Raw genomic sequence first — 22,525 nt, 5'->3', positions numbered from 1 at the left:
TGAACCCCACCCACCCCTCCCCAGCCTGTCACTTCAGTTGATGCTATCCATTCCCCTGAAAAGTAAGGGACATTCTGGCTTCTACACTTCTACCAGTGACAATGTGTGTCTACCACAGTCAGTTGGGCTCACCTATGCACCTATATATTTCAGGTATATTTGCTACTATAAACATAGTTTAACTAAATATTATGAAAACTGACTTATTATGAAGTTAAAAAGAACAAACTGTAATAAAAATTAAAGTGAATGTTTTAGAAAAACTTCTTAAAGACAAATTTCAAAAGATAAACCAAGAAGCTTTAGAAAATGAGGTAAGCATATAACAAATGCAAAATATTGTGAAGGCTACAGACTACACAATTTCTTGTGTATGACATTCAAGGAAACAGTAAAACTATAGAGACAGAAATCACATCAGGAGTTATGAGACATGAGAAATAGGGGAGAAAATATACTAAAAAGGGACAAAAGGAAAGGTTCTGGGATGATGAAAATCTGTTTTCTCTTGACTGTTTAACATTCATAGAAATGTACACCTAATAAGAGTAAATTTATACCTAATTAATATCTCAGTAACTAAACAAAAAAGAAAAAGGAAAATGCATCTGATGCATATGAGTGTGGTTGATGTTATTAAGATACACCTAGCAAGTGATCAAAGAAAAGGCTCTATACCCAAAGACTGCCAAACAAATGCACACTTCAAGTCTTCCACTGAGATAAAATGTTGAGGGTATGTATGTGTGTGCATTTGTAGATCTACACTATAACAGACTTTGACTATGTAATTGCCAACCTAATCATTCTAGAAGAGAGGGAGTCTATTTTCTTAGATTTAGGTGGGAAAGACAGGTTAGTACAAGGAGAGATGAAGAGTAGGACTGGTCTATTAATTAACTTTACTCAACTCATAATTTCTTATGTTCCCAAGACACTTCCCACACTACTACAAGAGGAATGACAGTTTTGATCTCTGGACCTGCAGCTGGAAATCAGTCCTCATCAACAAACATTTATTGAGTATATGCACAGAACAGGACTAGACTATAGAGACTCACTGAGAAATTCTCTCCAGATTTTTAAGATCAAATTGAGGAGACAGAAGATTAAATTCAGACTTATTTTACCTAGAACTATCATTCAGAATGATAATAGAGTTCAAAATGCTAAAGCAAATAGGAAGAAGGGGAAAAAAACCTAAGGTGTAGAGGAAAAGAACAACTAGCAATCCAGTAACTTTCAAAGAATCTCTAAAATATTGACAAGTTATGGTTAAATGGTAACAAATGTCAGGGTGAGATTGGTTAAAAATAGAAACTTGACATTGGTAGGGTAGTTCCCCAGATTCCTACTCTCAAACATTGAGCCTCAGCATTTACTCCTTCCCCTTTCCTACCAGATAAAGGTAAAGACAAATAAGAAAGACTTTAGACTCAGGGATACCAGGAATAAAAGAGAGCAAGGGAAAGGACATGATTAAGCAGAGGAACCATAGTCCCCAGCTTCCTTCACCTGTCCACTCTGTAACACTGTATCCAGGATTACACTCCATTTTCCATGTTCACAGTGCTGAGTCAGCTTTTTTCTTTATTGCTTTTGGGTTCAAGAGCTCCTCGGGCCTTAGCCTCCAGAGTAGCTGGGACCCAAGGTGCATGACACTGTGCCCAGCTTTTGAGTCAGCTTCTAGCGCCTTGCTTTTCAAAACGAATCAAATATAAAGATTATGAAACATTTAAGGGCTGCCTACATCATGAACGTATGAGTCTAAAAAGCTGAGGAACTGTTAGATAGTAAAACAACAAAGATTTGGAGAAAATGGATACGTTCAAATGGCTCAAGATATAACTGATGAGTTCCAGAAAGAGGCAGCAGGAAAAAAAAAATAGAAAAGATGATCAAATAAACAATACAAGCGTATTTCCCAGAACTAAAGACATTAATCTCTGAGTTAAAAAAAGTCAAATGCCAAGTACAGATGAATAATAGTAAAAAACAACAACAACAATAAAAACACATCAAGGAACACCATTAGGTAGAATGTCAAAACACCAGGCATGATTCTGGGGGTGGGGGGTTACATTCAGAGGAGCAAAGCTGGACACGTGAGGTCTCATGCATTTTACTTCCCTTGTATCCTTTGTCAGAAAGGTACGAAAACATGTACTTCACACACACACACACACACACACACACACTCACAGTCAAATAATGAAGACTTAGAATCCACAGGAAAGGAATTCCCAAGCTAAAAAACTCCAAGGCAAACCTATGCAGAAGAGCTACAGATTAAACAACCAGGAAGAAGAGAAAAGGGGACTCCAGGAAGTTAAAGGAAAACAAATAAAAATCAGGACTGACAAAGATTGACAGGCTTTATGATACAGAAAATTAGATTGAGGCATCTTACAAAACTATAAAATGTGGGAAGGTATAGCAAAGTCTTTACAAGGGATTTTTACAAAAAACTTTGCAATTGAAAGTAAAATTATTAAATTCAAGAAAAAAATTTGAAAAATAAGCGTGATAAGAATTTATCAACTGATTTCACCAAGAACATGCACTCTAAGGATACTAGGTGAGGAATGAAAAGCACTGAACATCTTCACCTACCATGATACATCTAAATAGTGGATGATGCTACATGCAGAAGACAGGACTAGAAGAGTTTTTGTTACAACCCTTTCTAGCACTGTTTGAATGGGCAGTACAGAGACAGCAGTGCTACACCACTGCTGAGGAGGGAGTGGCCACACGTAAGGTGAAGGTGTGGTAAAAATTCCAGGGCAAGTAATGGTGTATCCAAGACAGTTATACTGTCCACCCTGGTAATCAAAGTGCTTAGAGTCATACCTGGCACCTGGTAAGTGGCCAGGAACTAGTGAACAGGACAGCTTTTATAGACTGGTCAAAGACCACTTAGCAAACAAACATGGCTAGAAAGGAAAGTCTGTGGAGGAAACTACTAGGATTAAGATTAATAAAATGAACAGGCCTGACCATGAAAGACTCCAAAAATGCAGAGAAAGCTGCAATTGATTTTTTTTTTTTTTGGTAGGGGGAGGGAACTGAACCCAAGGCCTCATATGTGCAGGGCAAGTGCTCTACTATGGAGTTACATCTCCAGCCTCTGTACTTGATCTTGTAGTCAACCAGGATGTGTCAAAAAGTTTTCGGTAAAGGGATACTGTAAATAATGTAACGTTGAAAGATTAATTAGAATATAGAAGTGGAGTAAGATAAAAAGACATCTTTGAAAATACATGTGATGTATATAGGAGCAAGAGTCAGCTGGAAGGTTCCTGAAAACCATATATCAATCTTTTAAGGCTTTCTGTTTGATGAAAAATCACATGGTAGTCATTTTTTGGTCATTTAATCTATCTACAAGTATACATGCCTAAATTATTTTACCTGCTGATAACCTTTTTCATAATCTTAGTCTTAAAAATTCTATTTTTTGAGATATGTTGTATCTAGTAATGACAGGGTAACAACAGCAATAACAACAACAACAAAAAATAAAAAAGTCAATTAAAATAAAATTACCAATATGGTGTACCAATGAAAGACTTCCGTTTGGCAATTGTAGCTGTTATCTGTGCAGATACTCCAAAATCAGCTATTAAAAAAATAAGAAATATTTAGAAAAGAAAAATGAGAGAAAGAAAATAAAACTGTTGAAGGTAACATGAGAAAAAACTTTCAGTAATTACTTTCATTAAGTTAATTTCACAAAAATGAAATATTCTCAAACACCACATTAAAATTTTCTATTTGATGTATAGTATTAAAATATCACAAAGTAGACAGTTTGCATCAAAGCCAAATAGATTCTCAAATATATCAACATAAATCAAAATAATAACAAAGGTCAAGATCAAATAGTTTTGATGTAAAAGAGCTGGGAAAATCTAAACTGTCAGACTTCCTAATTTCTAGGACCTGAAATTCACAGAATATCAATGGAAGACATTTTTAAGTAGCAGTGTATTCCATGTATTCTTTGCCAGACATGATGACTGATAACATACAGATCAATAATTTCCTGGTAAATCCACCTCACTTGAAAAACACCCAAACATATATTCCCCAAATCCTACCTTATTTTTGGTACCAGTGATTGAACCCAGGGGTGCTTTAACACTCAGCTGTATCCCGAGCTCTTTTTATTTATTTTTTTATTAGTTGCTCAGGGTCTCGCTTAGTTGCTGAGGCTAGTCTTGAATTTGTCATCCTCCTTCCTAGCCTCCCAAGCCACTGAGATTACAGGCATACAGCACCATGCCCAGCCAAATCATACCTTTGTAATACACTCTAATAACAACATCAATCACTACCAGGAATTTGTTATGATTCTTTAAGATAAGTATGTTGAGTTCTTATATGTTCTAGTATATTTAATGATAATTTCTAAATTCTTTGGTAGTATATCTTTAAGTAACATTGTTACAGAATATTAAACTGTTGGCAGAAACTGCTTACCAAGTCATCGGCACAGAATAGGACTTATCTTTTTTTCTTTTCCCATATTTATAGATAAATCATCCAGGAAAACTTTAAAATGTTAATTATTAGATATATATTAATCTGATTAGGACTATATAGTTCAGGTTCGGGGGGAGCTGTGGATTGCTAGGCAAATGCTCTGCACTGAGTTATATCCCCAGCCCTGTTTATATTTTTATAAAATAAACACATACTTTGAATTTTATGTCCTATATAGTTCAAAATAAATTGTTTCCATATTTATTACTAGATATTTCATTTAATACTTAATAGATTTGACTGTTCTAAAACTACTATTTGATTATTATTAATATTTTATATTTTGATATTATTATTAAATAACTATACTGTTCTATTATTATTTCCTGTTTAAACAAATCTCCCTTTATAGGGACTTACCATCACTACATCAGCAGTGCTGATGTATGACTACTTTGCAGCTTGGACATTTTTTTTGTCTTTCAAATTAAGTCATTATTTAGGTATTGAACTCTGTTTTAATCATGATTTGAATCAAAAGTTACAAAACAAAATATAAGTTACTGTTTGAAACAAAGCAACATTCAGCATCTAAATTACATTTTTATGTAAGTAATATTGTATTTTATTGTAAAAACTTAAGTAAAAATGTAGACTTCTGAATTTATTTTTGTTTGTCTTATTTTTTGTTTATAAGACAAATTTGTATAGATTTCTTACTATAAGTCATGTTCCTGGTTTAGAGCTGAAAGAATTCCCAAAGAATATCATTTCACAATATCTTTGTGACAAATCTATCTTATGTGAAGGACAGGCTTTATCACTGTTTAAGAGAAGATGAATCAGATATAGAGAGAAGACATGCCCTGCAATAAGATTACCATCTAAAAATACCAAGACGCTGTTCAGGAGAGGGGAAATCTAGTTCTACAAAACAACAAAAACAGACAAACAAAAACCCAAATACAAAGACTTAACTATTTTTTAGAATAGATTTGTTCATCAAAATTCCAAATTTACTTACCCAGTTTCACATGACCATTATCCGTTAATAGAATGTTAGCTCCCTTCAAAGTGAGAATATTTTAGTTAAAGTAGGAAACAGACATTTTATCAGTCAGGACATATAAAAGAATAAATACACATATTTAACAAACAATTTAATAAATAATCAGTTTAAAATTAATAGAAGAATCAGTCTTAGGCCTAGAAATATTTAAAATTTAATGTGTGCTCAATTCATAGGGAAATTACTGTCCACATCTTAGGCAATTTGATTATCTTTATAAAATGTTCTGCCTTTAAAAATAAGCTGCTAGCAAAATAGCAAAATAGTATGTTAATATAAAATTGATATATATACTGTTTTCATCTAAGTGTCACTTCCTCTTTATGATAAACCACCACAACACTGAAATACTACTTAACAACAGCAACTGTTGTAAAAGTTTTCAATTGCTTGTACTGAGCTTTAAATTTGACCACTTCTGGGTATGGTGGTACATACCTGTAATCTTGTAACTTGGGAGTCCAACACAGAAGGATCCCAAGTTTGAGGCCAAACTGAGAAACAGTGAGGCCTTGTCTCAGAATTTTTAAAAAATAATAAAAAGCACTAGGGATGTAGCTCAGTAATCAAGTGTCCCTGGATTCAACCTCCAGCAATGCATGCATGCATGCATGCATAAATAAATATTTGATTATTTCTTGTTTAAACAAATCTCCCTTTTTAGGGACTTACCGTCACTACAGCAGTGCTGGTATATGACTACCTTGCAGCTTGGACATGAGGTCAAGTATCCCAATGGGCCACCCAGTATATAAGCAACTAACCATAGACCCACGGAATTAAAATGCACTAGTTTGCAAGACTTGGTAGCATTTTAGCCACTTTTGCTTCTTCTTCTTCTTCTTTTTCTAAGTTGTAGATGGACACAATACCTTTATTTATTTTTCTGTGGTGCTGAGGATTGAACCCAGTGCCTCACACATGCTAGGCTAGCACTGAACCACAACCCCAGCCCTCACTTTTGCTTCTTGACCTAAGCTCAAAGAAGATAATGATGACTATTTTGTTTTCAATAAGCTCAAAGCTGTTGGAAGGAAAGAAATACTGTAACCCAGTATCATAGGCTTTTCTATCCCTTCTTTTCTCCAACTTTTAAATACGCAAGCCAAAATAGACACCTCTTTAACCCTGGTGCATTGAAATAGGCTTAGGGAGAAAATTTGTAAGTCTTCCTCCTGTAATCCGTAATAAGAAGCAAGACCTTGGGTGGGGAAGAAAAAAGAAAAGGAAAAAGGAGATTTCCAGATTCCCAAATGTCACTAGTGAAGCGGAACTGCACCCACTGATATTAACATAGCTCTAAGGAATAATGGGAAAAGGGAGAAAAATAAAAGAAAGGAAATTAGAGCAGGAATTTTAACTTATCTATGCATAGCCATTGAGGCTTCTGCCAGCCTTCACTATAGTCTCCCCTGTTTCAGACTAATTTTTGTAAGTTATAATTTACCTCATGCCACATGTACATCATGGCCTTTGATCTTTCCCTTCATCTATCCAGCCCTCTCTCCCTGAGAGGTGTCTAGAGGTATTATTTTAACTTCTGGGCCTATAGTGATGAATAACTTCTAGTTTTTGTGGAATGTACATCCAAATAGGAGGAAGAGAAAATCTACCTATTTATCTATGAATGAATGAATTAACAAGTGATTCAAAGTCAGGCAGAAATAAGCACTCTGAAGACAAAGTAGGGAAAGGAAGCCCTCTCTAATGAAATAAGAGCAAAAATCTTGATGGAGTAAGATACACTGCCATACCCAAATCTGGTACAAGAGCATTGCAGGAAAAGGGAACAACCAATACAAAAACATTGGGCCAGAATGAGCTCCATATATTCCAAGAATAGCAAATTCAGTATGGTTGGAACAGAATGAGTAAAACCAACAGGAATGGACTGTGAAATGGGTTCAGAGAAATGGAAGGACCAGATCATTCATAACCTCATAGGTCATAGTAAAAGAACCTGGATTTTATAGAGTATGATGGAACCAATGGAGGTTTATAAGCAAGAGAATGAAAAACTGATTTTAAAAGATCACTTTGGTCACTCGGTAGAAAAGTGATCAGAGAACCACTCAAGCATTAGCAGTGATACCAGTTAGAAGGCTACTAGAGAAGTCCAGGAGATATAATGTAGCTTAGACAAGAGTAAAGACAGTGGTACCTGTCAGAATCTATCCAAGTCTGGCACAAAAGTCCCTGCATAATGGAGTTTCAAATTCTCTAGCCAGCCTCAACTCCTATTAATTCCATATACTCTCTTCAATAATACGATACTGACTTTATGTTCTCTAAAATGGCCACATACTTTCTAACCTGTATATCTTTGTTCAGATTCTTCTTTTCTCTAGGAATGCATGCCAACATCCATTTCTCACAAAAATCCATCAATCCTTCCAGATCATCTAAGTGCCAATGACATGGCACCTTTCTTAATTTATTCTTCTTCATGTAATCTCTTCTACATTTGAACTCCAGAATTCTTTGTTGTGTCTTTTAAGTGGCTTTTGAAAGATATCTAAAGCATGGAATCTTAGCAGTTGATCTGTAAGTCCAATGAAATTCCATGGAAAATTTGAGGGCGTGAGTATAAGGACATTTTCTGAGGAGAGAGTTTTTGACTTTCACCAGAGACTAAGAAGCAACATCAAAAAAAGTTAAACTCTATGTTATAGAAAAGGGGAAGAAAGAAGTAGGAAGTAGGATGAACAAGGAAAGAGGACAAAAAATAAACAAACAAAAAAAGAAAATATCTATATGAGGAAGATGGCAGTAGCTTTAGAAATACCCCCAGGTAGCCTGCCACTGGGCCTAATTTACCACTGAGCTAACCTCAGCATGTCCAGAGTAGCAGATCTCCTCTGCCGGCTGAAGGAAGACCATCAGAAAATACTCAGATTTAATTTATTCATTTTGATACATCAGTAATTATAGTTCCTTACTATTACTGAAGCTCACTAATAAACTTACTAAAAAACTATAGGGCTGGGGATGTGGCTCAAGCAGAAGCGCGCTCGCCTGGCATGCGCTGGGCGCTGGGTTCGATCCTCAGCACCACATAAAAATAAAATAAAGATTTTGTGTCCACCGAAAACTAAAAAATAAATATTAAAAATTCTCTCTCTCTCTTAAAAAAAACTATAATTTGATGAAAGTATCTGAATTTTACAAATAAATAACTACAAATAAGCTAACAAGAACTATTAAACTATTAGTCCACTGAATTATATATCCTTTAAAAGGAGGAATTTTATGGTATGTAAATTGTATCTCAACAAAACTACTATAAAAAATTAAACTCAACAGTATCACTCACTTTTATTATAGTAATGGTATATTTCAGATAACAATCAAACATAAAAAACAATTTTGCTCAATAATTTGATCAGAGTATTTAAAAATGAAGAGCAGGTTATTAGGTTAAAAATAGAATGTATACCTTAATATCTCTGTGCATTTTTCCTTTACTGTGAAGATAATATAATCCCTGGAATTTTGAAAAACAGAAATGTGATCAAGATCTTATCACAGAGTATAATTTTGGATTTTAAGTGATTAAATAAGTAGTAATCTCTGTATATTATTTACTCCTTACAGAAAGTCTACTAGTTATCTTTAACTTATGAAATATCTTAGAAGACATAGAATAAAGAAAACGAGAAAGGTAAATAAAGTTTAACTGGAACCAATGATTTTTCTAAGACAGTTTTCAGTAAACTTTATAAATAATTTGAAATAATTTTCTTAATCCAATTAGCATCAAAATGAATACTGAGTCCCATGGCAGTGCTTACTTTTCAAGCCTTTCTTTAGTACTAGAAGGAAATAAAAAACAACAAATTCATAGTGCTTGAATTTTAGATTATATCATCACATTTAGGCTTTACAATATTTACTTGAAATATAATAAATTTATCACAATTAAAAAATGTTTTGCCAAACTAGACTATTTCATCCTTACTTTATCAGATGATGCCCAATAAACATTTAAGTTAATGAAGAGTATTCTAATTAGTATCTGATTTACCTGTAGTGTTTCTCTGCTTACATATGCAATCTGTAGTTCTGAGAGAGGGCCAGTTACTGTAACAGAAGAAAATTAATATTAATAAGATTAATCGATACACGTTTTTTCAGTAAGTGACAAAGTCTTATAAATTCCATTGAGCAACAAACTTAATATGCATAAAAGGTGCCAATAAGATGTGAGCTCCATGAAGGCAGAGTTCTTTTTTTTTTTTTTTAGTCTGATTTGCTCGTTGCGGTATCTCCAGTCTTCAGAATAGTGCCTGCACAGAAGAGTGGCTCCCTGTTTATGGAATGAATGGTCACTGAGACTGATCACGTTTTCATTGTAATATCTTGTTAATTGAACATCACCTTCTAAATGTTAAAAGAATACCAAGAGGTTTAGCTAGTTTTTATATTAAAAGGTTTTTTTGTTGTTGTTGTAGTTGAGTGTAAAATGTATTATGGTTAATTTTAAATCAATATTTTCCCTAAAAGTGTTAACTTTGTAGTTATAAAATTAATATATGTTCACTATAAGAGTTCCAATCAGTAGAGCAGTTTGTAAAGCAAAGGCCTCTTTCTTATCCAAATATTACTCAATAATAAACAATACCAATAAGTTTGGTCTATAACCTACAAGATGATCTTTTTTTCCCCAAAGCTATAAATTGAACCCAGGGCCTCACGCAGGCCAGGAAAGTACTTCTCCACTCAGATTAGCCCCTTGTATTTTTATTTTGAGACAGGGTGGCACTAAGTTGCCTGAGCTGGCACAGAACTTGTGATCTTCCTGCTTCAGCCTCCCAAGGAGCTGGGTTATGTGTGTGTCACTGTGCAGGGCTCCAGATGCTTTTATGCAGAAACATCTTTTTAAAAAAAAAAAAAAAAAAAAAAATATATATATAAATTTTTTTTAGTTGTAGTTGAACACAACATCTTTATTTAATTTATTTATGTTTATGTGCTGCTGAGGATTGAACCCAGGGCCTTGCACATTCGAGGTAAGCGCTCTACCCCTGAGTCACAACCCCAGCCTGAGACATCTTAATAATACATGATCTATAACTTACAAAGGAGTTACATTCTGGTAAACCCATTCTAAGTTGAAAACATCCTAAGTAAAAAATGTATTCAATGCAATTACTTATGAACACCACAGTTTAGTGATACAGTACACAGTGGAGAGCAAGTGGTTTACTCTTGTGATTGCATGGCTAACTGGAAACTGTGGCTCACTACTGCTGCCCACCAAAGCAAGAATATATATAGTACAGTATATATCACTAGTTTGGGAAGAAGTCAAAATTCAACAGTTTTCTCTCAATGTGTATGGCTTTCTCATCATTGTAAAGTCAAAAAATTTTAAGTCAAATCATTGAAAATCAAGGGTGATCTATATGTGTACATTGCACACATCAGCAAAGATGGAACTGCATTATACACACCATTTTGAAACCTGCCCTTATTTCACTTACCAACATTATCTATGTCTCAAGAATATCTTTTCTATATATATGTATATATGTATGCATGTGTGTGTGCATATATATATGGCCTAATTTTATCATAGTATTTCCTGTGTCTTAATCAGCTATGGTTTAAACATGTGTCCCTTCAAGATTCATGTTGAAATAATCTTCAGTATAAAGGTATTAAGAAATGGGACACTGAAGGTGACTAAGCCACCAGGGTTTCTTGCTTATGAATGGGATTCAAAGCACTGTTCAACCCTTCTTTGCCCTTCTACCTAGACACCTAGACAGTGCCATCTATCAGGGTAAGCCTTCACCAGACATGGAACCTAGTGGCACCTTGATCTTGGATTTCTCAGCCTCTAGGACTATGAGAGAAATAAATTTCTATTGTTTATAAATGATCCACTGTCAGGTATTCTGTTATAGCAGCACAGATGGTATGAGACAGGTGTAGCCAGTGTTGAAGACATTTAGTTAATTTGTCTTTTTTTGCTATTAAAATTACTTTAGAATACAGAAACACATTGGGTGAGAGACACTACTCCAAAAATTGAGTTAAATCCCAATGATGGAACCCTCTGCTAGATGGTTAACTCACATAAATGTAACTTTACAGTTTTATAAACATGTTTAGAATAGCTGTGGTATTTTATAGGAAAGAGAAATCTAGTTCACTTAGATTCTTTTGAGGACACATCTAGGCTTACATGTCTGAAAAAAAATCATATAATTAATTTCTGTGACTTCTATGCTCACTCACATTCAGTAAGAGGCCTCCTTGAGACTTGTTTCTACAACATGACAAACACAATAACCTGAAAATAAAACCCAGAGAAAACTTTCTTTTCTTTTCTTTCTTTTTTTTTTTTTTGAGAGAGAGAGAGAGAATTTTAATATTTATTTTTTAGTTTTCGGCGGACACAATATCTTTATGTGTATGTGGTGCTGAGGATAGAACCCGGGCCGCACGCATGCCAGGCGAGCGCGCTACAGCTTGAGCCACATCCCCAGCCCCAGAGAAAAACTTTTTAAGATAACCTTTCAAAGGCTTAGCTGAGATCAAGAACGGTAAGAGACTTTTTCAGAAGCCACAAACAAAAAGGAAAAGAAAATTAAGTAAAACTGTGAGAGAATAGTCTAGCTATGACTTCAGGGTCAGCCTGTATTAACTAAATCATTAAACTAATAACTTAGTTTAATCCTCTATCCGGGCACAGAAGACAAGGCAGAGTCATAACAAAAACCCACAAAAAGCCAGGGCCCTCAAAGGACCACATTCTCATTAAAAAAACAGACAAGTACAGGAGATGAGTAGGGATTCTGGCTTTCATGGCAGGGACCTGGATAGGAGGAAAAATGTCATCACAGGCCTATTCACCCACAGGTAAGGTTCAAATATATACTGAAAACAATGAGCTCCTGAGGTCCCAGGAAAAAACTCTGGAAAGATGTATACTCTCAGAAGTTATACGGATTTCCCACTGAAAAAGTCCACTAAAGATGACTTCAAAATCTAAAATTATAAAATAAGTGAGAAAGCAATTAACTATAAATGATATAACAGAATGGGAGAAAGTTGTTAAAGGACAATATTAAAGAGAAAATAATTCAGCAGAAAAATAGAGAAAGCTTATCATGCTGGAGCACAACAGGGTCTAATGTTGACTAAAGTTCGCAGAAAAGTTAAAGGAGAGAAGGAGCTTGTGGGGAAGAAAACATAAATTCAAAATATGCACCCTCCCATGATGGTTGAATACAACTCCATGAACTCCTTGACATTTCCTCTTGCAAGAGTTGAAACTTGATTCCTTTCCTGAGCCTGGGCTGCACTTATTTGACTTATTTCTGAAGAACAGAATACAAAGAACAATGCAACAGAAGCAACAGCATTCGACTTCTGAGACTATGTCATAAAAGGCTTTGCAGTCTCCTTCTTGTTCTCCCTATACTCACTTGTCCAGAGGATGCCACACCATGGCCACACAAGTGCTGTGGTAAGATCCACATGGGGAGGAACTGCCTGCCAATAGCCAGCAAGGACTAGAAGCCTCTGCCAATAATCAAGTAAATGCACCATCCTGAAAGAAATCCTCCTGCCCTAGTCAGTCTCATGCGAAACCATGAGTTACAAGCACCAAAATGACCCACAGAAACGTTGTAAAAGCTGTCAAACTTTGGGTCATTTGTCATAAACCAATAGATAACAAAAATACTTTCCCATTTAAGAAGACTTAAATTTTTTAAGAAATTATATGGAATAAAGATAGAATTAAAGGGCAGTAAAATAAAATATAAAAATTGGCTTAGTGCAAAAATAATGTGGCAAAAAAAAAAAAAAACAGGTTTGAAACCCCCAAAAGGGTTGATCTTTGCAAAATGACAGATTAAAATATGTGTTTTAATTTTGTCTTATACACCTGCAAAAAACCCCAACAAAAACCTCATAAGCACTAGGGTTTTGGAAAGGAAGAAATTTCTCTTATACCAAATACAGAAATCCAGAATATTACACTTCTCCTAATGCAATGAAAATGTGATAAGGAGGAGAGGAGAGATACAGAAACAAATGAAGAAACATGTCCTATGTGACCACATAAATTTACAGCATTATTGACTGCTCATAGAGCAATGCACACTGCTGTGAAGTAATCCCTTGTGGCAATGTATACTACTTTTTGACCAACCCTTTGGTGCAGAACAAAAGAGTGAACACAGAAAAAGAATGTGTGGTTTTGTAAAAGCATGTGAATTCCCAGTATGCATGTTTGAGAATATCCAAGATACCATGAAACTATCATTTTTTCCACTGATCCAGTTGCTGATCAGTGTAAACAAGAGACATAGAAAATGCAATGTGTATCTAACTGAAATTCCAGAAAAAATAGCAGAGACCAGGGGAGAAAATATTTGAAAAGATAATAATTGAAAATTGTCCAGATCTGATGAAAGAGCTAAGTTCTCAGAAGTACATGAAGTCCTAAGTAAAAAAAGTAAAAGTAAACCCACACTTAGACACAAGAAACACTAGAAATGAAGAGAAAAAATTTTAAAAGCAAGAAGAGCAGAGATTTCTGCCAAGGATTAATAATCAGAAACACATAAGGTCCCAAAAATTAAAGAAGCTAGAAGATAACTGTTTAAAATCTTCAAAAGGCTGAAGGAAAATACTTGCTAATAATAATGTTCATGTCCACTTAAACTATCTGTTGAAAGGGACTGGGAAGTGCTGGGGAGGCAAATTGGCCAAATAGTATTTTTACATTGTGTGCATGTAACAACAAATCACACCATTATGTACAACTATAATGTATCAATAAAAATATGGGGGTGGGGGAGAGTTGAGGCAAACACTGGAAGAGTTGACCATTAAGATCTTACTGAAAAAAACCTTAAGAAAAAAAATTAATCAGCAAGTTGGGGAAGCAATAGTAGAGAAATTAATCCACATTAAGACAAAGAAGGGGGAATAGCTTTTTCATTCAGAGTATACGGAAATCACAAGCTTCTAGAAATACTGTTTGTTCTGCAATGTAAATTAATGTCAAATCTCTTTCGATTATCACTAAATCTTTGAAATCAAAATGCCACTCATAAAAAAGAAAAAATGTTCAAACATTTTAAAGAACAATCATAAAAATATAATAAAAATATCCTTAGAAAAGAAATAAATATTTCTTCATAAAGAAGAAACATTCCTGGGCTCTTCAGGCTCCCCATACACACTCCCAGATAAACAAGAGTGCTCTCCTGAGTCACGAGTCACACCTCCCTGTGGCTACACAGTGGTTTCACCCCCTAGAACACGCTTCCTATTCTTTCTACTCAAAGATTATCTATTGTTTCAGGACCAACTTAAGGCCCATTTTTCTCATGAAGTTTTTGATTTCAGAGAATTCGTCATTTCCTTCTTCCTAGTTCAATTGTGGTTAGTAGTACATTAAGACCCTATTATATAAAAGAGAGGAAAAAAAAAAAAACATGCACTATTTTGTCAATCTTTATGTCAAGCAAAACCAACCTACACCAAGAAGACACAGTGAAATAGAAAAATATAAAAAAAATAAACAGTAAAATCCCTATCCAAATGGTCTTTTACCATCTGCATTATTAAAATTAGCCTCTTCAATCACTTAAGAGACCCCACACTGGGAAACATAGGCCCACATTCTATATGAAAAAAAAGAGATCTTTTTTTCCCCCAAGATTGCTTGAATTAAGATACTATTTTATTTCACATTAAATCAATAAGTACCCCTTTTTGAATAGAGTAAGTCTACTTCACAGTCTATGACAAGAAACTGACACAATCAGGGTAGAAAAAGACAATAAATGCTGCTTATTTTACTTTACAAGTCTCCTTCATAAATGCCATTAATCTCAATGAAAAATGTTTTAATCACTTTGGAATTTGTCAGACTTTGATCCTAAGAGAATAAACATTTAATTGATGCTACCAAAACACAGGAAAGCCAACACTTATTTATCTATTGGATATTCTACTGGTTTGGTATGTCTCAAGTCTTCTACATTTGTACAAGGCCTGAGTTTAAAATTTTCAACTAAAAATAATGTGCCTTCTTTAAAACTAGAAAATAATTTAAATGCATATAACCTTCCAACTTATAAAGTAAATACTCCTTTCATTCATATATATCTTAAATACCTGTGTATGTGCCCAATCAACATACTGATAAAACATAGCTCTTTCCTTAATACAATATTGATATTTGAATATTGTAACCATCTATGTTAAGACTTCATACCTATAAAAATATAACTTTGGTCTCACCATGATAAATATCCTGTAAAGAACCACCTCCACAAAATTCCATGCAAATCCATAGTTTATCTCGCCTGCAAAGAGAAAAGAGGCATGTGTCAGATCTTCATAATTAAAACTGTCCATGATAATAAGTCTCCAAAAGTTGTAAACCTTGGGAAAAAATCACATAAATGCAATGTGCTATCTTTAACCTATCTTTAAGATGCAATGTGCTATCTTTAACCTGAGCTAATTAACCTCAATGAGTAAATGATAATGTTGCTATAATTCAACCCACAGTTTTACTTTTAATTTTTTTATTGTTGATGCACCTTTATTTTATTTATTTATATGTGGTATTAAGAATCGAACCCAATACCTCACACATGCTAGGCAAGTGCTCTACCACTAAGCTACAACTCCAGCCCCCAGAGGTTTTAATATTTAAAATACACCTGGATATAAAGCTGTCACCAGGCATATCCACACAAAGAGATTTCCCTTTGGTTAAAAACCTCCCCTCCCCGACAGTCTACATGCATTTACCTACATTCATCATAGAAAATGACAATACATCTTTTTTTTTGGTGGTGCTAGGGATTGAACCCAGGGCCTTGTGAATGCTAGGCAAGCACTCTACCAATTGAGCTATATCCCTAGTCCAAGAAAAATGACAGCATTCTCATCAATAGGCAAAATGTAGTTAACATCACATCCAGATTCAACAATGATCTTCCCAAAATAATCTGTTCAAATTGATCCTTGTCTTTCTATAGCATTTGTCTCTCAGACTCACATTCTAAGTTATAATCATATAGTCATAGGGGAAATAATTAGGATTGATTTATATAGCTTATTCCTTTGTTTCATCACTCTTTACTTAAAATGCTCTTGAAAATGTACCACTTTCAGGGGCAGAGATGGAATAAAAAGTCTCTGAACTCAGCAAGCGCTGTCTAATGCAAAAGAAAGCTTCTACTTTAATAATATATCTGTCTTTCTCTCCAATGCCTTCATGGTGTATAGAATATCCACCAAATGAATATTTTTCCATAAATGAACCAATGCATGAGTGACTGAAAGAATAAACAAATCAATTAGATTAGGAGTCAGCAAAATACCAACAATGGACTAAATCTGGTCTGCTGCCTGATTCTATACAGTTTTGGAACTACGAGTAGTTTGTTTTGGAACTGGGGATTGAACTCAGGGCCACTCAACCACTGAGCCACATCCTCAGCTCCATTTTGTGTTTTTTTTTAGAGACAGGATCTCGCTAAGTTGCTTAGGGCCTCACTTTTGCTGAGGCTGGCTTTGAACCTGCGATCCTCCTGCCTCAGCCTTGAGCTGCTAGGATTACAGGTGTGTGCCATTGTGTCCTACGTTGTATACAACCAGAGAGATATGAAAACTTGTTCTCTATATGTGTAATAAAAATTATAATGCATTCTGCTGTCTCATATAAATTTTAAAAAATAATAAAAAATATTTTTAAATGGTTGGGGAAAAAAATCAAAAGAAGAACATTTCTTGACTTGACAATTTTAAGAAATTCACATTTTGGTGCCCACAAACAGTCTAGGCTGCTTTCACAGCAAAACACCAGGAGAGCTATGATGGAGATCATGTGGCTCATAGAGCCTAAAATATTTACTATATGACTCTTCAGAGAAAAAGTCTGCTGAACTTTGATTTGATTATTGAATAATCTAGGCCTGTATTAAGTGCGGTAAAAACCCAAAGATGAAAATACCCAGGAAAATCAAGAGAAGGTTTTGGGAGGAGATTACAATTGGATTGGATCTTGAGAATAAAGTAGGAATTCACCAGAGAATTACAGGGAAGGAATCTATGCAAAAGAATGAAAACTTGAAAGATGTCACAAATAAAAGACTAGATAATTTAATGTGAGTTGAACAAAGGCTGTCAGAAAGGATAAGGGTCAGAAATGAGCTAGAATAGGCTGAGGTCACATTGTGAAATAATGCTTGGTTTGTAGACTCTGCCATATAGTTATCTTCATCTGGATGGTCTCCTATTTGTCAATCTCTCTAAAAATGTGGTACACAGAAACAAGTGCTACTCTCAGTTTTGCATGAACAGTGTATTAAAATCTAGAGTTGCTGAAATGCTTGCAGGGGGTCAGATATGGTGATGAAGTTTGGATTAGCCAGACCTAAGAGGTGACCTAACATGGCTGGGTGTGGTGGTCTATGCAGCATACAGCAAGGGAACACAAAATACATGAGTGCAAAGGTCAGCTAACTGTAGAATGTGGAGTACAAGGTGCCTTGTACCTAGAAGGTAAAGCTGAAGAGATTAAAGCCTAAAAAATATACATCTAAAGTGATATAAGATCTGTAATTCACAGGTGGACCATGTCCAATGAAATGGAGTCATTATAGCTGACATAAAAATTTCTTGTTGGCAGTTTCTAATATGGCAAACATCAAGAGATATGACCCACATAAACATGAGCAGTCTGAAAGGAGGCCTGGTCTTAAGAATGCGAATGGAGGTCTGGGGCTGGCAGACATGTGTTTTATCCAAAAGGAAGAATGTACTTGTGAATAGTGGTTGCTACACTAAAGTTTAAATCCCCCAGACTACCAATTTCGGCTTTATTTGAACACTCTACTTCTATTAACTTGGCTGAAGACTGTCTTCAATTTCTTGAAGCAACTAAACTGAACTGCTGATTTATAGTTTGTAGTTAACTGAAAAATCTTTTCTATATAAACAGCAGTCAGATCAGTTTTCTTTCCAGCTTCTTACTTGTATATCTGCTTCACTGAAACTAAGGATAGGACTTGTCTTTATTTGTTAAAATCTTATCCTATTAAAAAAAGGGGGGGGGGAGTTCTGACTCATATCCCTTTGCTTCTGACATGCCTCTTATTAGTTCTAGTAGTATATCACTGAAATATGCTTCGGCACAGACATTGTGATACATGTTTACATCATGTTTGATCCATGCCTTTGTGGCAGTGAGTTAACACTGTTAAGTACCCTAATTGGACACCCCCCCACCCAACACACACACACTATAACTCTCTTACTATGCAGATGACTTCCACTCTGGCAGGCCCATCAACCAATATGCTTTGGGATAATACTCCAGCTCCAAGCTGGTATCTGGAATGCAGTATTCCATAGCCTGGCCTCTTTACTGAATCCTCTCTAGAGTACTGGTTCACGGTGTGGTCTGGGGTACTCTGAGACCCAGGGGAATAGCAAGGTCAAAACTGTTTTATAATGATACTAAGAAATCGTGTTCCCTTTATACTTTCTCTTATGAGAGTGCAGTGGAGTTTCACAGGAGCTGAAGTTGATGATGTCATCCCTGACTGCAGTATGTGCTTATGGATTAAGTTTTAAAATTTTTCTGACTTAATTTCTAAATATGGTAAATGTCAGAAGATATAATGAACATAAATAAAAGCTCTTTGAGATACTTAAAAAAACCAGACTGAATGACTGTCTGGGGTCTGCTCAAGATTATATGAGATAACATGTAAATTACATAGTAAAGAACTTGGAATACTGCATAAATGTAAGTTGCTTTCTATTCCTGCTGTAAGTCATCTTATAGTATACTTATGTAAGTTGTCTTAAATTGCTCCATGAACTCGATGAAGATAAAAATAAATAAAATTATTTTTCTTTTTTAAGAAAAAAGATAAGTGAGATAGGATTGAGCTAACATGATTTTTCATCAAATTCATGCTAATCACTTCTTTCTTATAAGTACTAATTATCTGATTAAAAACTCATCCTAGATGTTGGCTGGGGAATGATGACAGACATCAAATTTGATAGCCTGTAATTTTCTATAAATCACCTTTTCCCCTCCTTTGAAAATTGGTTGCTGCTGATATCTAATCTCTGACACCTCTTCTATTTGTCAAAAGACATTCACTGATAGTGGATGTTACAATCACATTTGCTACAGTTTCAGTATAATGAGATATAATTTTATAAATCTAAAAACTTAAATTCACTTGAAGTGTCTAGTTGTTCTATAATTATCTCCTCACACATCCTATGCTTCAATTCCATCTTAATAATGCTTTCCTACTTTCCAGTTTGAAAACAATTCTCCTTGGTAGAGAAAATGAACACCATAAAGGAGTTTTCTGCTTATTTCTTAAATATTTTACAATTAAATAGTTTTACACTAAAAGTTAGTTTCTGTTCTCTCTTCGCTTGCTTAAATATACAGTTTTCTATTCATTCTATGTAAAATAACTTTCCAGCTTATAGAAAGGGGGGAAAATCACAATTACATATTACTACTTACTAGTTTATTTTTTAAGATACTTAAAATATTTTATCTTCATAACATTCTATTTAGTTGAAGTCTGAAAATACTTGAATGATCAGAATCTATTAGAAAGATGACTCCATCTGTTCTAGGAATGTCTCTATTGTGACGATAAGTCTGCTTTTGCATTTGGTCACTCACAAGCCATCTATTTAAATGGGAGAGAACTTTAAGTCAATCGGTCTGATTTTATGCAGGAGAACAAATTATAAAATCTTTGTCCCTCTGTATCTGAATTGGAATAAAATTAACCACTTAGGTAAATTTTCAATGTAACAGTATTAATTTCCTGACCCAACAAATCTCTAGAATTCTTTTTTTTTTAGAAAACTTATATCTTTCTTACAAAGAACAGAAAACTAAGTACAGGTATGCAGGGAGGGGAGTCCACTTCTAACCTTTAGTTCCATGTTTCTTAAAGCACACAAGGACCAAACTTCTAATAGCTATCTCATTGATCTAGAAGTCGTATTTCTAAAACACACTTTTTAATTTTCTTACATTGTGTAACTCAATACAGACTTAAAACTGACTGAACAAACTAAACATGATTTGTTAAATTTTCCCTTGAAAACAGCAAAGTTTAAAAAGTAAAACAAACTGACCAAGAACACTAGGAATCAGCAATTGTGTATGTCTGCCAGAAACTGTTACCAAATTCACTTGAAGTGTCTATCTTACACACCGAGTCCCCTGGTCCCTGTCCTATACTGTGTTTTTTCTTGCTGACTAAGGTACTCATCAGTGGCTACTCCACTATATTTACCAAAATAATCCAACTTCTACCTAAACCATCAGTATAAAAAAATAAGAGAAAAGTTCACTAAGTAACAGATATTTTAACACAGGATTAACTATTTAACTGTGAGCCAAATTTAAAAATGTTTTGGTTCAGCCTGGTAACAAGTGCCTATAACCCCAGTAACTTGGGAGGCTGAGGCAGGAGGATGGCAAATTCGAGGTCAGCCTTAGCAAGTAAGCAAGATCCTGTCCTGAAATTTAAAAAGGGATGAAGATGTAGCTCAGCAGTAGAGTACCCAAGGCTCAGTCCCCAGGACCAAAACAAAAATAAAAACAAAACAAAATGTTTGGTTTATTTCTAAACAGATATATAAAACTTTACTGCATTTCAAAAAGATATAAGTAATGGTGCTTCCCTTCTCTGAGAGAGGCAGCTCTGCCCTTAGTGGATACAAAGTGACCTAATTCTTTGTAATTATACCTAACAACCCTCAATATAGCCTAATAATATTTTTCTAAAGTCCCAATTCTCTCAAAACCTGAAAGAACAGATAGTAGCAGAAAACTGATGAAATCCATATATAGTATCTCAGTTTAGCTAGTAGTATTGTGCTGATGTTACTTTCTTGGTTTTGACAAATGGACCTTAGTTGTAGACGTTAATATTAAGGAAAGGTGAATGGTGGATATACACAGAGAACTGTACTATTTCTGCAACTTTTCTGTAAATCTAAAATATTTCAAAACTAAAAATTTCCTTCAAAAAAGGTAACTGAGCCAGGCACAGTGGTGCACATCTGGAACCTCAGTGACTTGCCAGAATTTTGTTTCCTGCATACTCCTGGTATTGATGCTAACAAGTATTGAAATGGCTGACGACCACAGATACAAGGCCAAAAGCCAGTAAGTATTACAACTGAGATGTGAAAGAAGTACAATGAAACATTTCCAGATTAACTCGCAGCTGAAAAACAAGATAAAACCCTTAAAATTAGTTAAATTGCTGAGTCTGTCTGGATTTTCTTATAGTGGAGTTGTTGAAACTCATTCACATTAGGTATTAAGATATTACATGTTGACCTATTTATTGCTTTTTGTGCTCAGCCAATGGCCATCATGTAGTTGTAACAGCCCTTAGCACTGCAGTTGTAGGCAAAGAAATAACCCAACTGGACAGGTGTGTTGGCACATATCTGTAATCTCAGTGACTCAGAAGGCCAAGGCAGGAGGATTACAAGTTTGAGGCCAGCCTCAGCAACTTAGTGAGATCCTATCTCAAAATCTAAAAATAAAAAGGGCTGGGTTCAATCCCCAGTACTCCCGAAATTAATTAAAAACAAACAAAAAATGTAGCTGAGTACAAATAATGACTTAACTGTAAACTTCATTTTTATATTTCAAACATTCAAAAGGCAATTATAAACACATTCCAGTTAAGATTCTGCTATTTCCCTTCCCAGTCCTGTCTCTGGTTCTAGGAACAAAACAAACAAACAAAACCACCCAAACCGGGCTATGGTTGTGGCTCAGTGGTAGAGCACTTGCCTGGCATGTGTGAGGCACTGGGTTCGATCCTCAGCACCACATAAAAATAAATAAATAAATAATGCTATCGTGTCCAAAAAAAAAAAAAGTGCTAAAAAAAAAAAAAAAAAAAA

At 34.8% G+C, this 22,525-nt stretch overlaps 1 protein-coding gene across 5 annotated transcripts in view; it reads right to left on the bottom strand.

Annotated features, from left to right (window-relative positions):
* Positions 1–22,525, bottom strand: part of Map4k3 (mitogen-activated protein kinase kinase kinase kinase 3) — a 106,373-nt gene that overhangs the window by 55,330 nt on the left and 28,518 nt on the right. For 4 of the 5 annotated variants that reach the window (XM_048804505.1, XM_015479396.2, XM_048804506.1 and 1 more), the window contains exons 3-7: positions 15,830–15,894; positions 9,582–9,637; positions 8,994–9,041; positions 5,513–5,555; positions 3,550–3,622 (exon numbers count right to left, since the gene is read on the bottom strand). In XM_048804505.1, the coding sequence (XP_048660462.1) occupies positions 3,550–3,622; positions 5,513–5,555; positions 8,994–9,041; positions 9,582–9,637; positions 15,830–15,894 (285 nt within the window). The other variant, XM_048804508.1, reaches the window with a different exon arrangement.

The sequence above is a fragment of the Marmota marmota genome, unplaced genomic scaffold (assembly GCF_001458135.2).
Source record: "Marmota marmota marmota unplaced genomic scaffold, marMar, whole genome shotgun sequence".
Taxonomy (NCBI): Eukaryota; Metazoa; Chordata; class Mammalia; order Rodentia; family Sciuridae; genus Marmota; species Marmota marmota.
Note: the sequence above shows the minus strand (reverse complement) of the source record. Positions and strands in the feature narration are given on the sequence as shown.